Raw genomic sequence first — 24112 nt, forward strand, 5'->3', positions numbered from 1 at the left:
CTATTTTAAAAAATCATAAAAAGCACTGAGAACCACGGGGATGATGATTGTCACAAGATATTGGGAGGTCCCGAGCTGGGATGTGCCACAGACCCTGCCTGGTGCCTGACACAGCAAGTATCCAGGATAGATGCTGCTTTCAACTGAGACCCAAAGGCTCCTGGGAGTGGGGGTGACCCCCACCCGGCTCCTAGGCAAGACAGCGGGGCCCCCTGGAGACGCCGAGGGCTGGGCACTCAGATCTGGCCGGGTTAGAATCCCCGCTTGTCCCTCTGTGTGGCCCTGGCCCGGCCACTGCCCCTCTCTGAGTCTGTTGCCTCGTCTGTGACGTTCAACCACACGTCTGAGAATTATATGAGTCTGTGTCCCGTGTGAGTGAAGCTTTGCTAAGTGAGCACACAAATGAGTGCCGACTGTATGCTGGGCACTGTGCCCCAGTGGCCTCTGCCTGCACCCCGGGGTCACACTGGCCTCCTTGGGGGTGGCTGCCGGGGCAGAGACAGGTCCTGCCTTCAAAGCTGGGAGCAGGAAGGAGGGTGCGGGCAGCGTCCCGGGGACAAGGCCTGGGGTGGCCACTCCCTTAGGAGGGTGGGCAAAGGGGCAGAAAACCCTTCACACCTACTGAGCACCTACTGTATACTGGGGGCTTTCCATACGGATTTCACCCTCACAGCAGTCCTGTGAGGCAGAGAGCCCCAACCCCGTTTTAGGGGGAGGAAACAGAGGCCCGGAGAGCTGTTGGGACTTGCTCAAGGTCACGAAGCAGGGGGGCTGGAGAGCCTGGGCTGGCCGTGGGGTCAGATGCTCGGATCTGAGGCTCTGTGAGTCAGGCTCATCAGGTGAGGGACAGAATGAATGAATGAACGAATGAACGTGATGTCTTAGCCCATGACCTGCTCACCTTCCATCTCTGCCCAGAGAGGGAGCCCAAAGGTGACGATCACGAGGGTCTTTCATCCAGATCTCCAATCTGAAACCCAGAGGAGCTGCAGAAGGGCAGGGCCCGGCTGGTCAGATGTGCCCCCCTCCGCCAGCCGCCGATCTCTGTGCACCCCCAACACCACCCCGCCGGCTCACCTGGGTCCTCGGAAGACCCTCCCACCACCAGACTGGCTCCGAGAGTGGCTCCTAGTGGTACCTTGGCAACATCCCCTCATCTATCCCGAGCTCTCTGGGACAAGCGTGTCACCCCAGGTCCCATATGAGCCCCTGGAGCTTTAAGGATCAACACAAGGCATCCAACCCAGAGAGGGCAGGGGGTTGCCCCCTGTTCCTCCCCATGGGGAGGTGCCCCTTAAGGCTCTGGGAGCTTCACTCCCAGGCCAGGTTAGGACCCTTGTGCCAGGATGACAGTCCTCTCTGGGGACTTCCCAGGCTGAATTCGTGACAAATTCAGGGGTAACCCCTGCAGGAGGGATCCCCGGTCAGGGAGGGGCCCCTCAGGATCCTGCAATACCCCTGCCAGCCACCAATGTCTCCCCAGGTCGGTCCCTGATTTGCTGTGTGGCCTTAGATCAGTGACTGCCCCTCTCTGGGCCTGGTTCCAGGCTGACCGCTGCCAGGCTCAGCTCCAGCCCTGCCCCGCCTGCCGCTGGCTCTGCCTGGCTCAGCTCCAGACAGCAGGGCAGGGCTGTCACATGCCGAGCCACGTGACAGGCAGCGGCTGGGGGCTCCATCCCACGCAGAGGACGGGGGCCCCAGCAGCCCCTTACCCCATCCCAGTGGCTGAAGCCTCTGGGGGCTACCAGATCCTGCAGGAGGGCCCGGAGACCTCTCCTGCCCTCCCAGGTAGGCAGGGGCCGCGGGGAGGGCGGGGGCCATGAGGAGCATCTCCCGGGGGCCCAGTCGGCCCAGAGGCCCTGGGCCATGATCCCGGGCAAGACCCAGGGCACCAAGGTGGAGAGGCAGCCGCGGGCCCGGGGCGACAGGCCTGGGGTGATGGCAAGGACGATACGCCTGTCCCCAGGCCTGTAACCTAATCACCCACCTGTCTGACACCAGCACCCGCCGGGGGATCTTCCCCCTTTGTGCTGGCTGTGACAGGTGTGCAGGCGTGGGGGCTGGGGTGACGCGGAGGAGCGGGCACACGGGAACCTCCACGGCCGCACTTGTCTCCACGGCGGCTCACCTGGAGGGCAGAGAGCGGCGCTCTTTCCCGGGAGGTAGGAGGGGGCTGCTGGAGACGGACCCGGCCCGGCACAGAACGACAGCCTTCTCGTGTGGGTCCCAGCCCGCCACTGTGCCCTGTGGCGTCAGATCCTCCCCTCCCTGGGCCTCCGTCTCCTCCTTGTAAAATGTCACGTTGCAGGGGTGACAGGCGCCGCGAGTGGGGTGCTGGGGGAGGCAGATAATGCTGATGGACACAGACACGCGGCCGTCAGGACGAAGCCTGCGGCCCGCCTGGGCCCTGAGGTTGTGTTTCCGGACTCCAGCTGTCTTTGGATCTGATCTCTTCACTTTGCAGATGGGAAACTGAGGCTCAGAGGGGCAGGGGTGGGAGGGTTGTGGGGAGCAGGCTTTCCCTGCCGCTCCAGGCCGCCGCCCCCATCCATACCAGAATTCTACTCCCTGGACTCTCCTCCTCCTCCTCCAGCCAGGCCTGGGACCCTTCCCACCTAAGGCCTCAGGATGGAGCCTCAGCTCAGAGCTCCCTTGAGGCCTGCTGTGTGGCGCTGGCCTGGTGCTGGCCCTCTCTGGGCCCTGGCCCTCTCTCTGTGGTCCAGGGAAGGACCTAGAGGCACCCCCCCACCCCCCACCAACTGAAGGAAGTGATAATGAAATCTCAGCCTGCAGCCTCCGGCCAGCCCAGAGTCAAAGTCAGGCACGAGGCCAGGGCGGCCCCGCCCCAGGGGCCGGCCCAGCTCTGGACATTTCATAACTGCAGGGCGGGCAGCTGGGCAGAGCGCGGCCGACCAGGAAGACGGGCAGCTGGGCAGGTCCTCAGGTATGGTGCTCCGTGGCAGCTGGGGATGCAGCTGCCAGTGGTCAGGGTTGGGGGCCTGCCAGCAGGCAGGCATGGAGACTCTGGGCTGCTGTCAAGACTCTGGCTGCTCTGGGTCAGGGCAGGTCTGACCCCTTACGGTCGCATGCAGAAGCTAGCTTTGTCTTCTCAGAGCTGCTCTGCCCTCCTGGGGAGAAAGGAGGAGGAGGAAGGGACTTCCCTTCGCCCCAACCTCAGAGATCAAAGAGAGGAGCCGAGGGTCCCTGAGGCAGCCAGCATCCATACTGAGTCTGAGCTGGGCTGGGGTTACTGAGGGAGCCAGGGGACCCAGCTCTGGACCAGCTGCCTCAGGAAGGAATACACCCCTGTCCCTGGGGTGGAGGGGAGTGGCATCAAGCATCCGTCTGACAGCACATTTCCTGGGCATCGGCCGCGCGTACCCACTGCTGGGGTGGGGTTCACTTTGAGTGGTTCTGAGCTATCACATTCTTGGGAATGGACCCTGCCAACATCCAGGAAGAAAGGTCAGCCAGGCCCCGCCTTCCCTGCCTTGCAGAGAAGCTGTTATCAGATGGACCTGACCAGCATCAGGGAGCCCAGCCGCGGGCACAGCCTCTCCGTGCAGCGGGGCTGGGGTTGGCTCAGCCCACGGCCAAGGGTTGGTCCCCAGCTCCCCACGGCCCCCACGGCCCCCACGGAAGGGAGGCGGCTGCTGCCCAGAGTGCGGGAGACCTTGGGAAAATCCAGGTTAAGGCTACACAGGTCCTGGGGTGAGGCCAGACTAGAGACTCTAGGGTATTAGGGCCTGTGGGGCTTTCGAGGCAGGCCGGTGACCTCCACCTGATGGTCGAGGGGCTCCCCAGGCCCTCAGATCACCAAGGTCACCTCTGTCGCTCTTGCCGGCTCCGCTTCCCTGCCCCCACTGGGTCCCAAGTTGATGTCCTTGCCTCCCAGGTGTCCACACTGGGCCAAGGTCTCCTCGGGTTCCCACCCCAGGGTCTTCTCCTCTCGGCCCCCTCGGCACAGATGTCCTTTGCGGTCTTGTCTGAATAACAATCGTCAGGAACCATCCTCACGAGCACTCATGGGGCTCGGCCCGGCCCCAAGCGCTTCCCAGCACCACAGGGTAAACATAGGCATCATGCCCATTTCACAGATGGGAAAAGCGAGCCACAGGGAGGCCAAGCCACCTGCCCAAGACCCGAGCTGATAACCTGGGATTTGGACCCAGGTCCTTGGGCCCCTGACACGGCGTACTGGGAGCATGCTTTTAGAGGGACTGTGGTATAGATGGGGAAACCAAGGCAGAAAGCATGAGAGGGTGGACAGGGGTGGGGGCTGGGAGGTAGCTCATCGGCAGGACCAGGCAGGGTCCAGGGGCGGGGCCCGGGCAGCAGAGGATTCCCGATACTGCTTTGGAGGCAGCAGACCTGCGTGTCCACCCCGCCTGCCAGTGTCCTCGAGGCCACGGGCCCGGGGCCTCAGCTTCCTTCAGGGATGCCATCCGAACACCATGCTGTACCCACGTCTGGTGCCCCCGCCGCTGACACAGTACCTGCAGCGTCAGCACCTGGTCATTACTATTCTTACTAGCGCATCCCCAGGCCCCAGGCCCCGGGGCCCCCTGGGAAACCAGCCGTCCCTTGTCACATCAAATGACTTAACAGCTCCCAGGGAGGTGGGCTCAGGGCCCCCAGACCCCCCGGTGCAGGAACCCATGCACTGGTGTGTCCACAGCAGCTGCTCGGCTCCCTTGTGAGGTCACAGGCCCAGGGTTCCCTCAGGCCCCAGGCCCCACAGGTAACTTTGGCTCACCTGCTCACGTGGGTTGAGTCAAGCTCCCCGCTCCCCAGCAGGCACCCCTGGGGGGTGGGGGGGACTCGGTCCTGACCAAATTGCAGGGGGCACTATTGTGTGAGTTGATCTCAGTGTCGCTGGAATGTTCCAACCAGACCTCCACCCCCGCAGAGCTCCCCGCCCCTCACTGCACCGGGAGATGCTCCCTTCAAGTGAGATGCCTCACATTTTTGTGGGTTCTGCGGAGACGCTTAGGAAAGGAACCCTGCAGAGGAGGGAGGGGGCAGGTGTGGTTCGTCCTCAGCAACCGTCAGCAAGAATCTGAAGGTGAGAGGGGGTGGGGGCAAGGGAAGAGGGATAAATAAATATTTGCCGAGCACTTGGTAACAATAACCACAGCTGACCATTAACTATGTGGGCAACGGCCACTGCTTCCCAAGGTGATACGTCATTTAATTCTCCGGATGGTAGCAAGTGTTATTGGTGATGGTGGTTTAGTCGCTCAGTTGTGTCCAGCTCTTTGTGACTCCAGGGACTGTAGCCCGCCAGGCTCCTCTGTCCGTGGCATTTCCCAGGCAAGAATACTGGAGTGGGTTGCTGTTTCCTTCTCCAGAGCAAGTGCTATCGGCATCCCTATTTTACAGACACGGAAACTGAGGCAGAGAGAAGACGAGTGACTTGTCCAAGGTCACACAGCCAGAAGAGGCCGGGTCAGGGTTTGAGCTCACGAGGCGGCCCTGGGGGTCATCAAGGCTCTGGGCTCCTGGGCCTCTGGCCAGTACGCCTTCTTCCCAGGAGGAGGGTGGGAGCGGAGGGTGAGCCTGGGTCTGAGAGCGGCCCTGACAATGTGCCCGCTCTGGGGCACTGTCACCCTCTCTGGGGGCCATGGAGCCCGCCCTGTGCCCAGACAACTGCCCGCATTCTCCTGATCGCAGCAGGAGGCCTGTGGGCTCAGTCTGGCCTCCGTCACACGTATGGGGACAGCGCAGGGCTCCCATCAGGCTCTGGCACAGAGTCCATCATGCCAGGCCATCCTGTCGGCTGGAGCAGCTTGGCCCAGGTGGTCATGGAGCCCTGCAGAAAACTTAGGGCTGTGGCCGCAGCGGCCACTTAACCGTAGCTGACCGCCCCGGGGGCACTGATGCCATGCCCTGGGCCCCGAACTGGCCGGCAGGGTCTCACCCTTGATAAAAAAAACCCTGTCAGCTGGTAGGTGGAAGGGAGACCCTAACAGATGGGGAGCACGAAGACCCAAATGACAGGCCAAGAAGGCAGAGTGGGGCCCTGCCTCCCAGTCTAGTGGGAGAGGAGAGGGATGGGGGGTGGGGACAGAGAAGCGGACAGAAAGAAACCAGGTATTTACCACAAAGTACGACACAGGGTGGGCTTCCCTGGGCTCAGAGGGTGAAGAATCTGCCCGCAATGCAGGAGACCTGGGTTTAATCCCAGGGTCAGGAAGATCCCCTGGAGAAGGAAATGGCAACCCACTCCAGTGTTCTTGCCTGCAGCAGTCCATGGACAGAGGAGTCTGGCGGGCTACAGTCCATGGGAATCACAGAGTCGAACACGACTGAGCAACTCACACACACGCAGTGTGGTAGGGAGCACGGTCGCGGGACCCCTGTGAGAATGTATAAGAGAGTAATCTTGGTGGGCTGCCTGAAGGAGGCATCAGCCTAGCAGAGACCCGAGGGAAGGGAGTCAGAAGGGAAGAAGGAAAGGGCCCCCATGGGTCTTTGGCACCAGGCCGAGGACCAAGTGCGTCAGAGCACTCCTCTCATGAGCTTCAGGTAAACAGGCGGGGGCCCGGGGGAATGCCAGGGCCCTTACCCAGTTTGCTGGCCCAGGCTGATGCCAGCACGCGGGCCGGGCTGCCCCTCACTGCTCGCCACCCCCGACTCCCTGTTCCTCCTGCACCGTGGCCGCGGAGTGGGGGTGGGCTGTGGCACCTGGGGGAGGCGAGCTCTTCCTTCCCCATTTTGCTGCGGAGCTGGGCCACGGCTGGGGGGAGAGGTCCTGTCACCCGGCCTCTGAGCCACCGCCCACCAGCCCGGCCTCTCTGGGCAGGGCCCCCCGCCTAGGGACCAAGGATGGCAGCGCATTCTGAGTCAGGAATGTCCCAACGAGGTGGCTGCAGGGGCCGTTGGTGGCCACACTACCCCCGGTTGCTCCACCCAGGCCTGCTGGGCTCAGGGCTGCCGTCTCCGGGAGGGGTGTGGAGCGGTGGGTGGGGAGCCGTGGTTTAAGGCTCTTCTCTGTGCGGCAGGAAGACACGTGGTCCCCTGGCCGCCTGCTCGCCCTTAGGGGCGGTGGAGTAGCTGTCCAGCCCAGGCCCAGGCCCGTGACTGCCCTAAGGTCCAGGGCCCTCCTGCCCACTGGCCGAGGGGCGTGATCTGTAGTTCTGTCAGTGGCTGTCTAAGTGTGTCCTGTGTGCGCATGTGTGTGGTGTGTGTGCATGTAGGTGGGGCAGCCCGGGTCCCTGGGATTATGTGTGAGTCCCCGAGGGGGTGTCCGTGGGCCCATGTGGGTGCGAGCAGGGGCCGTGGAGGGGTCCGTGGAGGTGGGAGCACTCCGACCCACGCTGCCCCCACCCTGCAGGATGGACCCCTTCGCGGACACCCTGCAGCGGCTGCGGGAGGCCTTCAGCTCGGGGCGCACACGGCCAGCAGAGTTCCGGGCCGCCCAGCTGAACGGCCTGAGTCGCTTCCTGCGAGAGAACAAGCAGCTTCTCCTGGAGGCGCTGGCTCAGGATCTGCACAAGGTGGGTGGGGGGCGGGGTGGGGGGAGGAGGGCAGGGCTGGGGGGTGGAGGGCAGGGGGGGGAGGGGAGCAGGGGTGGGGGGGCAGGGGTGGGGGGGCAGGGGTGGGGGGAGGAGGGCAGGGGTGGGGGGTGGGCAGCGAAGGTGGGGACAGCTGCATCCTCCACAAAGGGGAACTAAAAGCTATCACGCCCACCTCCTTTCCTGTATCAGAACCCACTCTTCTGCATTCATCTAGTCGTTCATGCCTACCTCCTCTCCACTGCTATTTGGGGCTTCCCAGGTGGCGCTAGTGGAAAAGAACCCACCTGCCAATGCAGGAGACATAAGAGACACAGGTTTGATCCCTGGGTCGGGAAGACCCCCTGGAGGAGGGTATGGCAACCCACTCCAGTGTATTCTTGCCTGAAGCATTCCATAGACAGAGGAGTCTGGTGGGCTACAGTTCATGGGGTTGCAAAGAGTCGGACCACGACTTAGCACGCATGCGCACGAACGGCTTTTGGGATTTTAGTCCCCCGACAGGGAATTGAACCCGCACCTCGGCAGTGAAAGCTCCGAGTCCTAACCACTGGCCCGCCAGGGAATTCCCCCACTCCACCACTATTTATTGAACACTTACTATGTGCCAGGTCCTGTTCTAGGCTCTGGGGACACAACAAATAACACCAAGTCCCTGTGTCCAGGGAGCTGGCCTCCCGGGGAGAGACACAATTAGACAGTAAATAAATACAAAGCATGTTGGGTGGTGATAAATACCATGGAGAGACACTCCCAGTGAGAAGGGGGTGACAGCGGGCCAGGGTCAGGGTGCTGTTTCGTATGTGGGAGTCAAGGGAGGTTTCCTGGAGACGGTGATGTGTGAAGGGGGAGGGGGAAGTGTCCCAGGGACAAGGGGGAAATGGCAGAGGGCCTGGCACATGCACAGGCCCTGAGGCCCGGTGCTTGGTGCGTTTGTGCTGGAGGAGCGGCAAGGAGGCTGGCGTGGCTGGAGGGGAGGCCTAGAGGCGGAGACACATGAGGGATGAGGTCCAGTGAGGAGGGTCGCACCCCTAAGGCCACGTGTGTTGGGGGGACTCTGGCTTCACCAGGTACTGTGGGCATCATGGCCTCTGTCCAAACCTTGGAGGCCTGGGGCTCAGTTCCTCCTGTTTCCAGCAGTAGCCATGACCGGACCCCAAGAAATATCCTTCCTTGTAGTCAGCCTCCCACCCTCTCAGCCAGTAGGGCCCACCCATGTGGCTGCCGCTGCCCCAAGACAGCTGTCCCCGGGTTTCTTCTCTGGACAAAAGATCCCTGTGCTCGCCACAAAGCCACAGTGTCCAGACTCGCCCCGGCGCCCTCCTGCCCCTCACCACCAATAACCCGCCAAGGCTGTGACTCTTTGCCAACTGTAAAGGTGCTATTCCGATACTTCACACCAGGACAGGCCCAAGATGCATGTTGGCTGCTGGGCAGCTGCTGTGGTCACCACTTGTCCCCAGGGGCTGCAGCAGTCCCACACTGGCTCATGCTGAGCACCAAGCTTTCCTTCAACCCTCCTGAGTCCATAAGCAGAGCCCTCCAGGGAGCCCTGGGGTCATCCCTTATCGCCCTCGGGCCATCTTTGCCATTCTGCTGGGCCTGCTGGCTCCACCCAGTTCGTGGGAGAGATGCCAGCCCTGGCAGACCTGGGGGTGGCTTTTCAGCCTCCTTGGGACCCACCTGATTTGCAGACACCCAGCCGGGTGTCCACCCTGGCTCCAGAGCAGGCCTGGACTTGGAGACTATGGGGTTTCGTGGCATCTGAGGTCATGGATTAAGGCACCCCCATTCCATGGGACAGTAAAAGCTGGTCACAAGGACTTGTCCTCAGGACGTGGCCTCCTGGTGATGCCTAGCCACTTTCTCAGTGTCCTCAACCTTCGGTTTATCACCATGCTCCAGGACTATAGCCGGGCTCCCTCATCAGCTGTTTCTGGAATCATCTGTTGTCCCATTTATGAAACCAGGGTGCCAGAGCATCCTCTCCTTGGCTCTCTGACATCCAAGGGGCCTGGCTCTGCCTCCCTGTGTGGAGTGTCCTCACTGGACCTGGTCCACGACAGAGGGGACTCCCATCCCCTAACCTGGCTTATTGGGCTCCCTGGGGGCTGGTACCCCCACGGAGCCTCTGCCCGCACACCTGCGGGCCTGGCCTGTCCGCCTCTGTGACACCTGACCTGACGGTCTATCTGGTCCCTCTTCTCCCTACAGCTCAGTTTTCACCTCCCGCCTCCAACCCTCAAGGCTTTAGGAGCCAGGGCCCCATAAAGGGAGCAGCAGCCCAGGAAATCCAATCTGTCCCTCCCTCTGGTCTCAGCCAGCCCTGTTCCCACCCTCCCAGCAGGCAGTATCTGCCCTGTCTGCCCTGCAGGAATGCTCCCACTTAACCTCCAACAGCCCTTTCAGGTACAGGGGGTCATACCCCCCTTCCGGGTACAGGTGGTCACACCCAGTCACCCTCAGAGGTGACTGAGAGAGGGCATGTTCTTGCCTGAGGGCACACAGCCCCTGCTGAAAACAGCCTACTCTTCCATGGCATTCAATGGGGTCCAGATCATCCCTTGAAAACAGTGAAAGTGTTAGTCGCTCAGTCGTGTCCATCTATTTGCGACCTCATGGACTGTAGCCCACCAGGTTCCTTTGTTCATGGGATTCTCCAGGCAAGAGTACTAGAGTGGGTTGCCATGCCCTCCTCTAGGGGATCTTCCCAACCTAGGGATCGAACTCGGTTCTCCTGCATTGCAGGCAGATTCTTTTCCATCTGAGTCACCAGAGAAGCCCCTTAAACAGGCCCAAACCTCACGCAGGTCACAGGAGATCTCGCTGCCCAGCGAGGGTGGCCTGTAAGCACAGACACAGTAGAAGGCATGCCTGAAGCAGGCTCAGCTCCCAGAGGAGCCGGTGGCCAGGGCTTCCTCCTCCAGGGTCCCCACACCCTTCCCGCTCAAGGCTCAGCTCTGGCACCCTGGGCGCATCGCCCTCACCTCTGGCAGGAAGGTGCTCTCCCTATAACAGCGGAGTCTCAGGCATGAGGACAGCTTGGCTCTGGTGCCCCGGGCGATGGGCCTCCAGTTGCCTGCGGCCCACGCCCTGGGTCCCTCCTCCCTCGCGGGGGTGGGACAGGCATGCCAGCCAGCAGAGATCAGGACAATGTCCCTATTGATTTTTGCCTCTTTCTGACTCCTGCCCTCGAAATCTGCCCTTGGCCCCTGGGCTGTGGGAACTGATGGCAATTATCCAGAGACACCTGTCCCCAGTGTCTGCTGCAGACTGGCATCCACAAAAGCAGGCCACAGGGGCCACAAGGACAGTCCTGCTCAAACTTGAGTTAGATCCTGTCCCTGCTCTGCTCAGCAGTCCTCACCCCAGTGGCTGGGCCTCATCACCACACCCACTCTCCTGCTTGCTAACCAGGAAGAGAGCAAAGCCTGCACCGCCTCAGGGCCTTTGCACATGCCATACCCTCAGCTTGGAATATCCTGCCTCCAGGTATCCACGGGCTACCTCCCTTTCTTTCTTCACTGCTCAAATGTCACGCCATCCCAGAGGCTAGTACTGACCATCTCGTGTAAAATAGTGCAAAGAGACACACACACATGCACAGGCACTCACACACACACCCTGAAACCCTGTTCCATCCTTCTATTGCACTTGTCACGTCTTAATGGAGTAGTCAGTATTCTCATCATCACGTGGACTGTGCCCCCCACCACAACGTCAGCTCCAGGGGGCAGGTCTTCTGTCTGCTTCATCACCGCTACGTTCCCAGCACAGGAATGGGACCCATACATTGTAAGCATTCAGTGAATGTGGAGAGAATAAATGAATGAATGAATGAGTCAATAAGACAGGCTTTGCCCTCCCCAGGGCTCCAGCCCTCTCCAGGGCTCCAGCCACATGTGGATCCTGGGTCCCCGATCCTAGCCCTGACCCTGCCCCTTCCCCCTCACCCGCCCTGCAGTCAGCCTTCGAGGCAGAGGTGTCTGAAATCAGCATCAGCCAGAACGAGATTAACTTGGCCCTTAGGAACCTGAGGGCCTGGATGAAGGATGAGAAAGTGTCCAAGAACCTGGTGAGTGACGCTGGGATCAGGAGGCCTCTCTGGGTGGAGGGTAGCTGAGAGGCTGAGACCCCAGCCCCTCACTGTTCTCCACCACGCTGGCCCTGGCCCAGGCCACTCAGCTGGACTCAGCCTTCATCCGGAAGGAGCCCTTCGGCCTGGTGCTGATCCTCTCCCCCTGGAACTACCCCTTGAACCTGAGCCTGGGGCCCCTGGTGGGCGCCCTCGCAGCAGGTGAGAGAGACCCACGGCCTTCCCGCCCCCTGCCCTTCCCCTCCCAGCCTCGTGGCATCACAGCCGCCCCCAGAGCCAGGGCAGAGTTGGGGGGGGCTGGCACCAGGTGGCTACGATGGCCTGGTTTCCGTGTGTGTGGCCTTGGGGCTGGCACCGCACCTCTCCTAGCCCAGCTGTATTCTTCACCTGGAGGGGGAGCGAGGTGGGCTCCTGACCTGCAGGTGTGTGAGGACCCAGTGGAGATGGGCCCTCTCCCCATCCCGCCCCACAGGCAACTGCGTGGTCCTGAAACCCTCGGAGATCAGCAAGAGCACTGAGAAGGTCCTGGCCGAGGTGCTGCCCGGATACCTGGACCAGGTGAGCCGGGCCCGGTGCGGACCGGCAGCCACACTGGGGCCGAGCAGGGCCAGGCCAGCCCCCTGGGCCCGGGGCAGGACCTGAGTTCCGACCTCCTCTGGGTTGTGTGGCCTTGCCCAGGTCACCGGCTTCTCTGTTCCCCTCTGCGTGAAACAGAGGGGTGGGGCCTGTCCCCAGGAGCTCCCTGCCTGTCTCTGGTCACCCTGGCCTCAGTCCCCAACCTAACTCTGCCAAGCCCCAACCTCACACGTGGTGGGCTGGTACTGCCCGTGCCCAGTGTCCCTGGGGGGGCTCCCAGCTCCCCACCCAGCCCACCTGGAGCCTTGGCATCGCTGGGTCAGGCCAGGTAAGGGGGGAGCAGCCGCAGGCAGGCAGGCAGCCCCCTGGGCTCTCACGCTGGGACCCCAGAGGGAGCCTCCGTTTGTCCATCCCCCCTTGCAGAGCTGCTTTGCCGTGGTGCTGGGCGGGCCCCAGGAGACCGGGAGGCTGCTGGAGCACAAGTTCGACTACATCTTCTTCACGGGTGAGGGGCCGGCTGCGGGGGGCCGGCTGCGGGGACCGGCTGCGGGGGGCGCACGGGATGGGAGGGGCGAGAGGCCTGAGCCCAGCTCCACCCTCGGGGCCTTGTCCCCAGCTGCTGGAGAGAGGCTCAGGGGACAGAGGTAGACAGCCAGCCAGGGAGGACACGGGGGTGAGCGCTGGGGGCTGTGCTTGGCTCTGGGACAAGCAGGCTAGAGAGCGGCCCTGCACCCCTGGGACCCTTGGGGAGCTGGGCCCTGTCCCAGGGAACAGGCCTCTCCATCAATCACAGTCTTATGTCACAGCATCTGCCCTTGCTGAGTGAGCTCTGCTGTGCCAGACACTCCCTCACCACCCCACGGCCCTTCTGGAAGGCTGGATGGATGAGGGTCCGGAGACTTGGGTGACAAAGCGATGCAGTGCCCACCTCACTAGCCAGGGTTAGGCTGGATTTTGCCCCTAGAGGTCACCTGCCCTCACCCTGGCATGTGCCCATGGGGCCCAGACACCACCTAGCTTCAGGTGACCAGGGCAGAATTCCCAGAAGAGAAGAAAGGGTGGAGGAGGCAGACAGCCGTGTGAGCGGGCCAGGCCCTGGAGGAGGGAGGCCAGACCTGCCTCCCCCACGGCACACCTCATCCCTGTCCGGGGATGCTGTCTCGGCCTCTCTCCTTCCCAGACCCTGCCGCGAACCCAGGACAAGGCCTGCCAGCTGCCACCGTAACAGACAGTGAAGGAGACGGGGAGAGCACAGAGGCAGGGTCCTCAGCTGTTCCTCCAGATTCCCAGGGGGCGGGAATACCAGGAGGAGGCAGCTGGTGGCGGGGGAGCCTACCATCCACCCTCCACTCACCTTCCACCGCCACAGCTCAAAACTCAGTGGGCTTTGGGCCCTGGTCCCTCTGGACTGAGGTTGCAGAGGCAAGGCAGGCAGACCCCAGAGGCCAATGTCCAGGTCAGGCCCCGAAGGCAGTCTGTGCAGAGGCTGACTGACCATCAGATGGTACTCTGCCACATCGCCTGACTTGTCCAGGCCTCAGTTTCCTTATCAGTGGGACAGGGGCCATCCCCAAGTCTCAGGCCTGTCTTAAGGATAGTGGATGAATGAAAGCCTTTGTCACAGCACGTGGCCTGGGCAGCATCCACTCACTCGCTCACCTGCTCGCTCAGTGAACGTTTTCTAGAGCACAGACCGGGCCTGGCACGGCCAGGCCTTGGGATGAAGCAGGGCTAGGAAGACAAGGTCTCCTGTGTTGTCATGGAGCCCATTCCAAGTTGATCAGGGCAGAGGTGGGAAGGCACGTGGCGGGGGTTGGTCAGGATGGCCTCATAGTCAAGGAGGTGTTTGACAAAGACAGGAGGCCCTGAGGGAGGAGCTGTGGTCAGGGGAGGGCACCTGGGGGGTGAGGGGGGCCTGGATAGAGGGGACCAACGACAGGGAAGCAGGAGGAAGTGAGACCAGAGAGGTGACTGGGCTTCGGGCTCCCTCAGGCCATGGTGGCTGGGGAGAAAGACCAGGGTCATCAGGACACATATGGCAACATGGCACCCTGGGTCAGGCATGGGCAGGAGGGTCTCAAGGCCTGGGGGGCATCGGGAGTGGTTGGGATGGCTGAGCGGAAGAGGGACTGTGAGACCAGGGCGACCAGCACAGAGGAGAGGCAGCGGCCGGGGGGAGGTGCCAGGGCTGCCGCGTCAGGTCAGAGGGACGGGAGACCCGATGTGGGCCAGCTGGACTGGGACGCTGACCTTGGGCCAAAGGGGTCATTTTCAGAGGCCAGTGGAGAGAAGGGAGGGTGCAGAGGGGCGGGTTAGAAAGAGTCCCTGCAGGTCCCAGCCTGGGATCAGGAGCCGGGAGACACTGTAGGGGGTGAGGGGGTGGGGCGGTGGTGTTCCTGGAAGTCTAAGCTGGCAAGTCAGGTGAGGGAGCCAGCCGGCTTGCTATCAGGGGCAGAGCTCCTGGGGACCTTCCGCTGTGTGGGGCTGGTCAGGGTGGGGGTAGGGGGAAGATGATGGGAGGAAGGTCCAGGTGTAGCAGCAACTGACAAGGAAAGGCCAGATGAGACCCCATTCAAAGGCCTCTCCAGGAAGGCACAGGGCAGGGAGTGAACCCCCTTGAGGGCGCCCAGCCCTGGGCTGGGACCACCCTGCCTGGTCAAGTGATGGAGAGCCACTTTGGTTTCCTTCCTTGCCCAGGGAACCCTCAAGTTGGAAAGATCGTCATGGCTGCCGCCGCCAAGCACCTGACACCTGTCACGCTGGAGCTGGGAGGCAAGAACCCCTGCTACGTGGACGACAACTGTGACCCCCAGACTGTGGCCAACCGGGTGGCCTTCTTCCGCTGTTTCAACGCGGGCCAGACCTGCGTGGCCCCCGACTACATCCTGTGCAGCCCCGAGATGCAGGCGCGGCTGGTGCCCGCCCTGCAGAGCGCCATCACCCGTTTCTACGGCGACGACCCCCAGAGCTCCCCGAACCTGGGCCGCATCATCAGCGAGAAGCATTTCCAGCGGCTCCAGGGCCTGCTGAGCTGCGGTCGCGTGGCCATCGGCGGCCAGAGTGATGAAAGTGATCTCTACATCGGTGAGCCCCGCCCTCCCTGCCACTGTGCCCCACCCCCACCCCCACCCCCACCCCAGCGAAGGCCCCTCCACGCTGGGGGCCACAGCTGGGCCCCGAGTCTGGGCTCTGAGGCTCCCCCGACCCCACCCCTACAGCCCAGCTGGGTGCCATGGCTTCGTGACACTGGTGTTCCCTGTTCCCGGGGTCTGAGCCCCCGACCCCACGACTTCACACTCTGGCCCCAGTTCTCCAAGCTCAGACCCTAGAGTTCTAGGCTCAGGTTCCCAACTTCAGCCCCACGATCTGCTGCTCCACGGGCCGCTCGACCCCAGGTGCTACGTGCCCACGATTCCAGTTCTCCCCTTCCACTGCCCGTCCTGAATATCCGCTCTGCTGTGAACAAAGAACCCTGGTCTCCTGGGCCAAACGGCTTGGAGGGTCTAACAGGCTGGGGCTTGCGGCCTCAGACTCTGGGGTCTAAGATCGGGTCACCCTCTGACTGTGAGACCAAGGCTGAATGGTTCTCTGGGCCCCACAGACCCTGTCAGGTTGGGGAGCCCCTCGTGGTCACTTCCCGGGGGCTGCGGGGATAGTACCATCCCTGGGACATCCGGGTCCCTGGGCCCTGACATTCCCGCGGGTCTCCCCACCAGAGGCCCCGCCCGCCAGAGGCCCCACCTATCAGAGGCCCCGCCCACCAGAGGCCCCACCTATCAGAGGCCCCGCCCCTGGGCTGAGCAGACCCCTGTCCTGGGCAGCCCCCACGGTGCTGGTGGACGTGCAGGAGACCGAGCCGGTGATGCAGGAGGAGATCTTCGGGCCCATCCTGCCCATCGTGAACGTGAGGAGCCTGGGCCAGGCCATCGACTTCATCAACCGTCGGGAGAAGCCCCTGGCCCTGTACGTCTTCTCCAAGAGCAGCCAGGTAGGGCTGGACGCAGGCGGGGGCAGGTGGCAGCAGTGGAGAGTGGAGTGGGGTCAGCAGAGGGCGATGGCTCCATGACCAGAGTGGACCAATGGGCCTGGCAGGAGGGCAGGGGCTCCTGGGCCCTCGGGGGCACTGACAGGTGGCACGCTTGGCTCTGTCTCTCTCCTTTCTCCTGGGGGCAGCAGGGCCTCCCCCCTGCCTTTCAATCTAGGCCACGTTCTCCTGGGCCTTTAGTGGGCAGCTCCCCAGGGCCTCCTCTAGGGCCCAGGGTGCCCTCTAGGTCAGCCCTGGCCTCTCTTATTCTGCATCATCTCTGCCTGGTGGCCGCACTGTCCCCTTCAGTGCTTGGCTCATGGAAGGCACACACAACATGGGATGGAATGACTGAGGGGGTATGAATGACCAGAACACGCAGACCCAAGAGTGAGCCCTGGTGCCCTGCCCCTCCCTGGGGTCCCCTGCCCCTCCCTAGGAGGGGAGGCTCACGTGTGTGTGGCCAGCGATCTACAGCTCAGGACACACGTCCCTCACCCCCAGCACTCCTGAGATCCCTCATAGGCTGGGCAATGCTTCCCCCTGCTCCCCGCCCCATCCCGGTGTGCTGTGTAGCATGCAGTATCTTAGTTCCCAACCAGGGCTTGAACCCATGGCCCCTGCAGCGGAAGTGCAGACCCTCCAGGGGATTCCCCTGGACAACGCGCTTTTACTTTTTATTTTATTTATTTAGGCTGTGTCAGGTCTTAGCTGTGGCATGCGAACTCTTAGTTGCAGCAGGCATGTGGGATCTAGTTCTCCGATCAGGGATGGAACACAGACCTCCTGCACTGGGAGCATGGAGTCTTACCCACTGGACCACCAGGAAAGTCCTAGCAAGGCTTTTTCAAAATAAACTTTTAATTTTGGAATAATTTTAGATTTACAGAAAAGTTGCAGAGAGTCCAGGGAAGGCCCATATACTCCAGTTTCTCCCCTTACATTGGTCAAAACCAAGAAACAGACATTGGCACATTGCTGTCAACCACACTCCAGACTGTAGACAGATTTTGCCAGTTTTTCTTTCCGCCCCAGGATCCAGGCCAGGGTCCCGAGCTGCATTTAGTTGCCATGGCTCCTCTGGTCCCCTTGTGGTCATCTCTCAGCTTACGCAGTGCTGGCCTTCTGTCCTGCAGAATGTCCCCCATATCCGTGGCCAGCTGTTTCTCTCATGAAAGAAACCCCCAGGGCCAAGGGCCCATCTCTGCTCATCCTCAGGGGACTATGAGATCCATGCATCACTGGTGAGGTTAACCTTCATCCCTGGCCAAGGTTGGGTCTGGCACAGGCCTCCACCAAAGACTATTTTTCCCTTTCCTTATTCTCTTCTGTGAGAGCAAGTCACTAAGTCTAGCCTACCTTCAATGGAAGGGGGTGAGAGTAAGCTCTACCTGCTGGAGGGGGAGCATCTAATATCCTACCTGGAATCTTGGCCTGGTTCTTTATATCAATGCCTTTTTTCTTTTTGGCCATGCCACGTGGCATGTGCAATCTTAGTTCTCCAACCAGGAACTGAACCTGTGCTTCCTGCAGTGGAAGCACGGAGTCTTAACCACTGGCCCACCAGGGAAGCCTGGTTCTTTATATCAGCGTGGACTCCAGTGCATCTGCTTTATTTTCTGGGTTACAACTCAATACCACCTGATTTGTTTCGTTGTTTAACCTGTCCCCAATACCACCTCATTTTCATTCAACCTGTCCAGCCTCTGGGCACTGGGAGCTGCTCTGTCCCAGACACCTGCCCATCCTTTGGTTTTCCCACCACTTCCTTTCTTTATGGGTCTACAAGCTGCCTGGCCCTAGAATCAGCTGTTCCTCCAAGGAGCCCTTGTTTATCTGTGTAATGTTAACTTTAGAAAATGCAACCCAGGGACTTCCCTGGTTGTCCAGTTAAGGCTCTGTGAAACCTGCTCCCAATGCAGGGGGCACAGGCTCACTCCCTGGTGGGGGAACTGATTCCACATGCTGCACAGAGCAGTCAAAAAAGGAAGTGCTACCCAGGTGCTTGGAAGCGGGGAGGGGGGTCATCTGGCCAATCAGCTTTCAAGCTTTTCTGACCGCCCGGCGCTGTTCCAGGGCACGCGGTGACACAAACCCTCATCCCACCCCGCGTGCCCTGCCCTGGGTCCTCACTGAGCACTGATGGTCCCAACTCCGCCTTCTGCTGTCCTTACTGCGGGTCTCAACGGGATTTTCTGACCCTGAGGATGGGGGTCCACTCTGCGGGCAGGCCCTGATCTAGCTGTGACCTGAGGGTCACACGTTGTAATTAACTACAGCCAAGATTTTGTGCAACAACTCTTTAGTGTCTGCTCATCCTGGTGATGGACAGGGAAGCCTGGTGCGCTGCAGTCCACGGGGTCGCAGAGTCGGGCACGACTGAGCAACTGGACTGCATCTTTCTTTAGTGTCCACAGACTGAAAAGGAAGGGCCTTCATTAAGTCAAGCAGGGGTTAAGTTCATGTTTTCAAAGTACAAATCTCAGTGTCCAACCTGTGGTGCAGACCGCAAGGCCTCCCACAGCTTCCCTGCCCCTCAGCCTCCCCACTTGGCCTTCACCCTGGGTGGGGAGGGTCCCTCCTACTCACCTCTGCCCTCCTGGACACCCAGCAGGCACCTCACATCCCTCCCAGGGCATCTCCCTGGTCGCCCGCCCTTCCACGTCCCCAGGAGGAGGCGGGGTTTCCTGCCTCCTCTGCCAGCCTGAGTCTGTGTCTGTGGCCGCCTGCGTGGACCACACTCAAGGGAGGCTCAAGACACATGTCTCCAGTGGGGACGTGGGGGTGGGAGGCTACTCTTCAGCTCACACAGCAGCCTCAGACCCTGCCATGGGCCCCGGGGCACTGAGGGGGCCAGATAGAGCCTTGGGAACCGAGGAGGGTCAGGTAAGTGTCCTGGGGCCCCGGCAGCTCCCTCACCAGCCTCACCGCTGCTTCCCCCCAGGTGGTGAAGCGGGTCCTGGCCCAGACCAGCAGCGGGGGCTTCTGTGGAAACGACGGCTTCATGCACTTGACCTTGGCCAGCCTGCCTTTCGGAGGAGTGGGTAGGTGCTGTCTCTCACCTTGCCCTGCTCCCCTCCACAGAGCCTGGAGTGGAACCTTCCACGCCAGTCCTGGCACTTCCATCCGCAGGCGGACCCACAGACACACAACTTAGGTTGTTTTCAACATCACTGTGATTTCTGTCCGCGGTGCCTGCTGCGGCTTTTCTCCCTGAGTGGCCTGGCAGCACGTGCAGGGCGGCCCGGCTGTGCTCTCTACTCCACGTGCGGCTACACGCGGCTCTTTCAAGCCCTCCCGCGCCCCCTCGGGTCCATGATGGAGATGGGGGGCTGCTGTCAGCTCCCCCCTGCACCAGGCCCTAGCAACCCCCAAGCTGGCTGCAAGGTCCTGGCCTCTGAGGCTGGCCCCAGCAAGCCCAATGGCTGTGTGAGGTGGGGCCACCACGGCCCATCTCCGAGCGACCTCGTCCTCAGGGGACGAGAGGGCCCACACTGGGCACCAGGGTAAATGACCGGCAGGGTCTGGCGGGCTGCCCTGGTAGTCCCAGGCCCTCCCAGGGCTGGGCACGGGGCCGACCCCCTTCTGGAAGTCCCGCCCCCAGCCCACCTGGCTCCCCACCTCCAGTCCCAGTCCCTCCTCCTCAGGGAAGTGAGCGGGCCTGTCGGTGGGTGAACCTGGTTCTGTTACTCCCCTGACGAAGCCCCCCATAGTTCCCAGCCCCTGACGGAGCCACAGGACCCCAACTTGGCTTCTGGAGGCTGGCCCTGCCTGGCCTGGCCGTGGGGTCCTGCTCCCGCCTCCTCTCCCATTTCCCTAGCTGCTGCCTCAGCCACACGGAGCTTGACCTGGGTCCCAGCACAGCCAGGTCACCCACCTCCAATGCTCTCCCGAGTTGTCCCTCAGTCTGGGGCCTTCCTGCCCCCACATGCCCACTTTATCTGGTCAATGCCATATCCCTCAGGCCTCACCCACTCCAGGAAGCCCTCTCAGATTGCCCCTGCTTCCATGAGGCTGCATCCCCTGGACTTCCTACTACCTGGCCCTTGACTGCCTCCTTACCTAGACACTGTGGACTCAACATAGCACTCACGTATCTACGGGGCTGAACACTTGTCCCCACGACTCTAGAAGGTGGTGACACTGTCACCCCACGTCACAGAGGGAGACCAGGCGAAGTCACTTGCCAGTTCAAAGCTGGGATTCAAACCTAGGGAGTCACCCCAGAATCCACTGTGGGGTTGCTTTCCTTACTTTCCATCTTCACACACACACACACACACACACACACACACACACACGACTTCCCTATAGCTCAAATGGTTAAGAATCTGCAGGAGACCATCTTCACACACACACACACACACACACACACACACACACACGACTTCCCTATAGCTCAAATGGTTAAGAATCTGCAGGAGACCATCTTCACACACACACACACACACACACACGACTTCCCTATAGCTCAAATGGTTAAGAATCTGCAGGAGACCATCTTCACACACACACACACACACACACACACACACACACACACACACACGACTTCCCTATAGCTCAAATGGTTAAGAATCTGCAGGAGACCATCTTCACACACACACACACACACACACACACACACACACACACACTTCCCTATAGCTCAAATGGTTAAGAATCTGCAGGAGACCATCACACACACACACACACACACACACACACACACACACACACACGACTTCCCTATAGCTCAGAATCTGGTCACACACACACACACACACACACACACACACACACACACACACACACACACACACACACACACACACACACACACACACACACACACACACACACACGACTTCCCTATAGCTCAAATGGTTAAGAATCTGCCTGCGATGCAGGAGACCAGGGTTCAATCCCTGGGCTGGGAAGATCCTCTGGGGGAAGGGAATGGCAATCCACTCCAGTACTCTTGCCTGGAGAATTCCAGGAACAGAGAAGCCTGGCGGACTATGGTTCATGGGGTTGCAAAGAGTTGGACACGACTAAGCAACACACACACACACACACACACACACACGTTTTCAGACTCTTTTCCATTATAGGTTATTACAGGATGTTGGAAGAAAAAAAAAGATGTTGAATGTAGTTCCCTGTGCTATACAGTAGGTCCCTGTTGTCTATTTTCTATAGTGTGCACTCTTAATCTCAAATTCCCAATCCCTCCCTCCCCCCACCCCTGGAATCCAGTCACCCACCATCCACCCATCTTGCCCCAGACCTGGCGTCCTCAACATTTATTTGACTGGGTGCTGGTGCCAGGGTGGGGCTAAGCCCTTTACCCACAGCATCTCATGATTAGCCCACTTTACAGGTGGGGAAACCAAGGCTCAGGGGATGAAGCAGCCCACCCAGGTCATACCCTGTGACCAGCAGAGCCCAGGTGCGTCTGACACCCCTCGGCTGGCCACTGGGGGGCCTGACTGTCATGCCCCCTGCCCCTCTGCAGGCAGCAGCGGGATGGGCAACTACCACGGCAAGTTCTCCTTCGACACCTTCTCCCACCACCGCGCCTGCCTGCTGCGCCCCCCGGGGCTGGAGAAGATCTACGCCATCCGCTACCCGCCCCACACTCCGCGCAACTTGAGGGTGCTGCTGATGGCTATGGAGACCCGCAGTTGCAGCTGCACCCTGCTCTGAGCCCACCCCAGGCACGGGGGCACCGAGCGTCCCTCCCAGCCCACGTCCATGAGTCCTCTGCTGCCGTGGCCACCTGAGGCTGGAGGAGACACGACCTGGGATCCACGACACAGGGGGAAAGGACCTGCCAAGGCCACAGTCCAGACCAGTGCTTGCCCTCCTCCCGCCTGGGGCTTCTCTTTTCAGGCCCTCAGCTGCCTCCCACCCAGGACGGGCCAAGGTGTGGGAGCGTGGGAAACTGTGTAGCCTGCTTTCTAGCTCCCAGGCTGGCCACCTATGTCCCGGGAGAGTCGGGCAGCTGTGGGCACTTCTCGGGACCCCTCTTTCTGTGGAGGGGTGCAGAAGGGGCCCTGGCATCTGGTCCATGCCCTGCTGTGGACCTGCCGTGATCTGGGTCTTCCCTGCCCTCTCTGAGCCTGTCCCCCTATCTCGTGTACAGAGGAGGTGACGAACATCATCTCCTGAGATCATTGTGAGGATTAAATTTTGGAACATAATTGCGGACTCCAAGCTCCAGCGTCCTGTCTCCTCATTCGGGTGGGGGGTACACTGCCTCCCTCATCTCTCTCCCCACCTCTCCCTCCAGGAAAGATTGATGAGATGCCCGCAGTAGATCCCCCTTCCCTTCAGCTCGGGCCTCAGAGGTGCTCTGAACACGCTCCTGTCCCCCAAGTGGCTGGCCCTGGGCACCCTCCCCTCTCCATGTCCCACCCTGGGCTCATCCTTTTCCCTGAACCGTTCATCCTCCTGAACCTCGATGCTATGGAGCGGTCCCCACCCATTCAGCTGTCAAACTCCCAGGCCTCCTGCTGGACACTCCCTTCTACCTCCCGAGTCCCATCTTTGAGCAATTCCTGATGATTTGATGACACCACAGATCTCCCCAATTCACACTCTAAAGGCTGTGCCCAGGGCCATCCATCACCTACCCTCTTCCCGCAGGCCCAGTACTTCTCCTCAGTGCACCCACGGACCTTCCCAAAGCCCACTGGACCATGCCAGGCCTCAGCCTGAACCCCTTCACTGGCTCCCTCTGGCCCACAAGTCTGGACGGGAAACTTCCCTTGGGAGGCTCTGCCACAGCCCTGTGTACGCCCCGCACCACCATCCTGTCCTCTTCTGATGCCCTTGATGTGTCCTCCTCCAGGGGCCTCCGCACATGCCCTGGGCGCGCCGTCTGGCCCTACTTGTTCTGCCCAACTCCTCCGTGCTCTCCGCTTGGATGTCAGCTCTTCCAGGAAGACCTCCTTGTCCACATTCCACTCCCCGCCCACCCCCCCACCCCCCCAAGACACAGAAGGCCTTCAAGGGTCTTAGTGTCCGCAGCCTCCCAGTTCCCTCTGCCACACAAGTCACCGGGAGGAAACACGGGTTTGTTTGGTGGCTGTTTGGGTTACGGGGCTCCCGAGTGGTGTACATCCAGGAGCGGCTGAGGCGGCCGCACCGCGCAGCTCTCAAGGATTGGACCAAGTTCCTGCACAAGCCCGGGTCTCAGTTTTCCCATTCGTAAATCGTTCCTCCACACAGGGTTGCGGTGAGGATTAAGTGAAGCTGCCCGGGTGGAGGTTTGGCATAGAGCAAGCACAGCTATGATGATAAAGCGTCTGCATGCAGTGCAGGAGACCCAGGTTCGATCGCTGGGTCGGAAAGATCCCCTGGAGAAGGGAATGGCAACCCACTCCAGTATTCTTGCCTGGAGGATCCTAACTGGAGGATTCCTGACTGGAGGGCTCCAAAGTGAAAGCGAAAGTCCCTCAGTCGTGTCCGACTCTTTGTGACCCCATGGACTGTATATGGAATTCTCCAGGCCAGAATAATAGAGTGGGTAGCCTTTTCCTTCTCCAGGAGATCTTCCCAACCCAGGTCTCCAGCATTGCAGGCAGATTCTTTACTAGATGAGCTACAAGGGAAGCCCAAAAGGCTACCAAAGCCCAGCTTTGGTGCAGAATCACCGTTATCGCCGGTACCCCGCCGGGGCGCAGCGCGTCTCCCTTCACCCGGAGGGCCCGGTCGGATGGGAGCTGCACCCTGAAACCACGCCTCGGATGTCCCGCCTCTAAGGGTTCGGGAGTCCCGGCTCCTTCGCCCTTCCAGCGCCTGCTCTTCCCTAGCCAATCGGGAGAAGATTTTTTTTTATCCCGCCTCCTTCGGCTGCACCGCCAGCCAATCAGACCACGCCATGGAGAGACAGCGCGGAAATGGCGAAGCCAG

General features: G+C 61.0%; 1 protein-coding gene across 4 annotated transcripts; it reads left to right on the top strand.

The window, feature by feature from the left end:
- The first annotated feature begins 1651 nt into the window (after window positions 1-1651).
- ALDH3B1 (aldehyde dehydrogenase 3 family member B1) lies at window positions 1652-22411 on the top strand. Of its 4 annotated transcripts, none has more exons than XM_043452155.1 (10): window positions 1652-1788; window positions 7337-7499; window positions 11482-11592; window positions 11694-11814; window positions 12086-12171; window positions 12613-12694; window positions 14887-15273; window positions 16011-16177; window positions 19158-19257; window positions 21711-22411. In XM_043452155.1, exons 2-10 carry the CDS (start codon window positions 7338-7340, stop codon window positions 21899-21901), a joined length of 1407 nt encoding a protein of 468 aa, XP_043308090.1. In that variant the 5' UTR covers window positions 1652-1788; window position 7337; the 3' UTR covers window positions 21902-22411. The 4 variants fall into 4 exon arrangements, with proteins under 4 accessions (XP_043308090.1, XP_043308088.1, XP_043308091.1 ...); XM_043452153.1 differs by lacking the exon at window positions 1652-1788 and adding an exon at window positions 2795-2944; XM_043452156.1 differs by lacking the exon at window positions 1652-1788 and adding an exon at window positions 7070-7093.
- Window positions 22412-24112: the final 1701 nt, after the last annotated feature.

The sequence above is a fragment of the Cervus canadensis genome, chromosome 29, assembly GCF_019320065.1.
Source record: "Cervus canadensis isolate Bull #8, Minnesota chromosome 29, ASM1932006v1, whole genome shotgun sequence".
Lineage (NCBI taxonomy): Eukaryota > Metazoa > Chordata > Mammalia > Artiodactyla > Cervidae > Cervus > Cervus canadensis.